This window comes from Myotis brandtii, unplaced genomic scaffold (assembly GCF_000412655.1).
Source record: "Myotis brandtii unplaced genomic scaffold, ASM41265v1 scaffold656, whole genome shotgun sequence".
In the NCBI taxonomy this organism is placed as follows: domain Eukaryota; kingdom Metazoa; phylum Chordata; class Mammalia; order Chiroptera; family Vespertilionidae; genus Myotis; species Myotis brandtii.
This window is the reverse complement of record NW_005370548.1, coordinates 1,479,507-1,483,102: the sequence shown is the minus strand read 5'-3', so window position 1 is coordinate 1,483,102 and position 3,596 is coordinate 1,479,507. Positions and strand designations below refer to the sequence as shown.

The following is a 3,596-nucleotide window of genomic DNA, read 5'->3' as shown; positions in this document are numbered from 1 at the left end:
GCACCCTCACTGCCCCGGGCGGGGGCTGGGGGTGCTGACCCTGGAAGCCCGCCTTCCTGAGGAATCCGCTTCTCTCCGAGGCACCCCACCGCCTTCCCTAGACTCACCCCAGCCAGAGGCGTGGGGCGTCTCTCAGCCATGGCCCTGGGCGGTCACTCCAGGCGGTCACTCCAGGGCCAGGGCCAGTCTACACCCGGCCAGCACGCTACCTGCCGCCCAGGGGCCTCTGGTGCCCAGGGGCCATTGTGGGAACCCCGTAACTTTTTCAGAAAGCCAAATAGTGAGCCCCTGCGCGGTGAGGTGGGGTGGGGGTGGGGTGTGTTTGCTTCTGGGCAAGGAATTTCCTCATATATTTGACCCTCAGAGGCATGTTTGCCTTGGGGAGGCTAAGATCCAGCATTTGAAGTCTGGCCGTTCACTGACGAGATCATCAGTCACTTGCCCACCAGTGTCTGCTGAGGCCCTGCCAGGCCAGGCCCAGGGGCAAGTGCTGGAGACCAGCCCCCTTGTGTTTGTTAGCCACGGACATGGGAGCTGGAAAACCTTTCTTTTTTAAAATAGATTTTTATTGACTTTAGAGAGAGAGGGAGAGGGAGAGAGAGAGAGACATCAATGATGAGAGAGAATCACGGATCGGCTGCCTCCTGCATGCCCCCCGCTGGGGATCGAGCCTGCAGTCCGGGCCTGTGCCCTGACTGGGAATCAAACCGAGACCTCCTGGCTCGTAGGTCGGCGCTCAACCCCTGAGCCCCCCGGCCGGGCGAAGTCACCCCTTCTTTATCTTCATAGGATGTAGTGTAGGCTCCTGAGTTTACCTTTTCCCCACGTGCAGGTGCTGGGGGCTGGGCTCCGGATGGGACGCCCACACCCCCAGGTGGGTCGGGCACCTCCCTGGGAGTGAATCGGGAGTCTGACCTGGGTCCTGACCTGGACGCCGGGGGGGGGGGGGGGGCGGGGAGTGACCCAGATGCTAGGCCAGCCCAGGGATCTTTTAAAACCCCGTGTCCAGACCGCACCCTGGACCAGTCCAGACAGCGTCTCAGGGGCCACACCCGGTCACCAGTTCTGTTACAGCTTCGATACCACCCACGGGTCCCCAGGGGCAGCCACGGGGGAGTGCCGGTGGCTCGGCCAACCAGCTAAGAGCGATGTTTCCCTCATGAAATGACCTCCCAGATGCTCCCCTCTGGGCAGCAGAGGGGGAAAGGGCGGGAGCATTTGGCTGGGCTTCAGCATCCGCGGCTAGGAGGAGGATGAGCTGGGAGGATGCTGAGCTGGGAGGAGGCTGAGCAGGGAGGAGGCTGAGCCGGCAGGAGGCTGAGCCCGGCTGCCTCCTGCACGCCGCACACTGGGGATCGAGCCTGCAGTCCGGGTCCCCAGGGGCAGCCACGGGGGAGTGCGGGTGGCTCGGCCAAGTAGCTAAGAGCGATGTTTCCCACATGAAATGACATCCCAGATGCTCCCCTCTGGGCAGCAGACGGGGAAAGGGCAGGAGCATTTGGCTGGGCTTCAGCATCCGAGGCCGGGAGGATGCTGAGCTGGGAGGAGGCTGAGCTGGGAGGGTGCTGAGCTGGGAGGGTGCTGAGCTGGGAGAATCTGGGAGGGAGGATTCTGAGCTGGGAGGATACTGAGCTGGGAGGAGGCTGAGCTAGAAGGGAGGATGCTGAGCTGGGAGGATACTGAGCTGGGAGGAGGCTGAGCTGGGAGGAGGCTGAGCTGGGAGGATGCTGAGCTGGGAGGAGGCTGAGCTGGGAGGAGGCTGAGCTGGGAGGAGGCAGAGCTGGGAGGGAGGATTCTGAGCAGGGAGGAGGCTGAGCTGGGAGGAGGCTGAGCTGCAGGGAGGAGGCTCAGCTCTCCTGATTGCCTCTGGCTTTGATTTTTGCAGCTGTGTTTCCTCAAGCTTCTACGCCACCAGGTAATAGCTCCCTTTCAGCGGAAGTATCCCCTGCAGGACGGGGTCCCTTTGGTCATGCATCCACAGAGGGCGCCTGTGTCCGGCTGCCGCGAGGGAGGAACTGGGGGCTGGCGCCCTCACAGAGGGGCTGGGGTCCCCCGGCTTTCGCAGCAGGGAGCTGGGAGATCATGGATAAAGGACGGGCTGGACCCCCGCCCTGCCACCTGCACATCCGATCCCATTTCCGGGCTCCCCTGCACTCATTGTAGGGTCCTGCCGACCACTCACACCTCGGTCCCCTCCCTCCCTGCCTCCCTCCCGGGCACAATCCCGCTGTCTGTGCCAGCTCCGTCCATTCCCATTTTGCGACTCACTGTTGCGCCTGGAGGAATTCTGGCTCCCACGCCCGGGAAAGCCACCGTGGGCTCCGTCTGCCTTCACAGGAGGCAGCAGCTCCTGCGGGGGGGTCATGTCAGGCCCCGTGGGCTCCTTCTCCAGCCCCTGGTACCCCGCCAACTACCCCACGGACGTGCGGTGCGTCTGGGAGGTCCGCGTGGCTGAGGGGCTCCTCGTGTTGCTGACCGTCCCGCGGCTGCGGTGAGCGCTCTGCTTCCTCCCTCTCCGGGTGGTTAGAGGGACCCGGCCTCCCTCAGCGCCTGGAGCCGGGGCCTCCGGGAGACAGAGAGGGAGGTGGTGAGAGACTGGGAGCCAGAGAGTGGGGGCTGGGAGCTGAAGAAGAGTGAGCGGCATGATGAGAGGCTGACTGGCCTGGGGTCCCCCTGGGGAGGGCAGGAGCGCAGGCTCCAGCGCTATTTAGGGGTGAGGCCCCCCAGCGGGGTGGGGGGGCTGGAAGGAGGTGGCCGGGAGGACGGCAGTTTCTGGCTGGACGCAAGGCCAATCCCGACTGTATCTGAGACACTTCTGCGGGTCCCGGGGGCTAACTCCGCATTCCCGTCCCCCCAGGTTGGAGGACGCCTTCGGGTGCCCCTACGACTTCATCGAGGTGTTCGACGGCCGGCAGGGGGCCTCGCTGTCCATGGGCAGGTTCTGTGCCGGGGCGGCCCTCACCTTCCTCTCCTCCTCCAACGTCCTGACCCTCGTGTTCAGGAGCGACGCGGCCGTCACCCACGCGGGGTTCTACGCCCTGTACCGCGCTGTGGAGCCAGACAAGAGCACCGTGCGGCCGGACCAGAGCGAGGAGAGCAAGGAGAGCGAGGAGAGCGAGGAGAGCGAGGAGAGCAAGGAGAGCGAGAGCGAGGAGAGCGAGGAGAGCGAGGAGAGCGACGAGAATGAGAGCAAGGAGAGCGAGAGCGGTAGGTGTCCCGGCGCAGACCTCGGGGACGCGCTCCCCCTGGGACCTTTGCTGCTGAGGGAAGAACCGCCTCCCAGATCTGGCCTGTGGGGCCCACCCTCAGTGCTGACCCCAGTGGCATCCCTGCGACACCAGCAGCCCCCACCCCCTGGCCCTGCCCTGCCGCTCACGTTTTTCCTCCCAAAACACGGATGAGGACGCGGAGTGAATCCCTGGTCTGCCTTAGCCACGTGAGCACAGGGAGCCCACAGGCTGCACACACGGCCTCCTCTCCCCAGAGTTGGGGCAGGGGCAGGGGCAAGTCCTGCTGCAGCCAAACCAGGCCCCGCTGCCCGGCCGCCACCTGCGGCAGCTGGTTCCACACAGAGAACCAGGGCGGGTCCCAGCGGG

At 65.0% G+C, this 3,596-nt stretch overlaps 1 protein-coding gene across 1 annotated transcript in view; it reads left to right on the top strand.

The window, feature by feature from the left end:
• DMBT1 (deleted in malignant brain tumors 1) overlaps positions 1 to 3,596 on the top strand; it is a 64,068-nt gene that overhangs the window by 59,748 nt on the left and 724 nt on the right. Inside the window, exons 28-29 of the mRNA XM_014528854.1 lie at positions 2,338 to 2,491; positions 2,858 to 3,207. Coding sequence (XP_014384340.1) covers positions 2,338 to 2,491; positions 2,858 to 3,207 — 504 coding nt within the window. The remainder of the gene's footprint in view (positions 1 to 2,337; positions 2,492 to 2,857; positions 3,208 to 3,596) is intronic.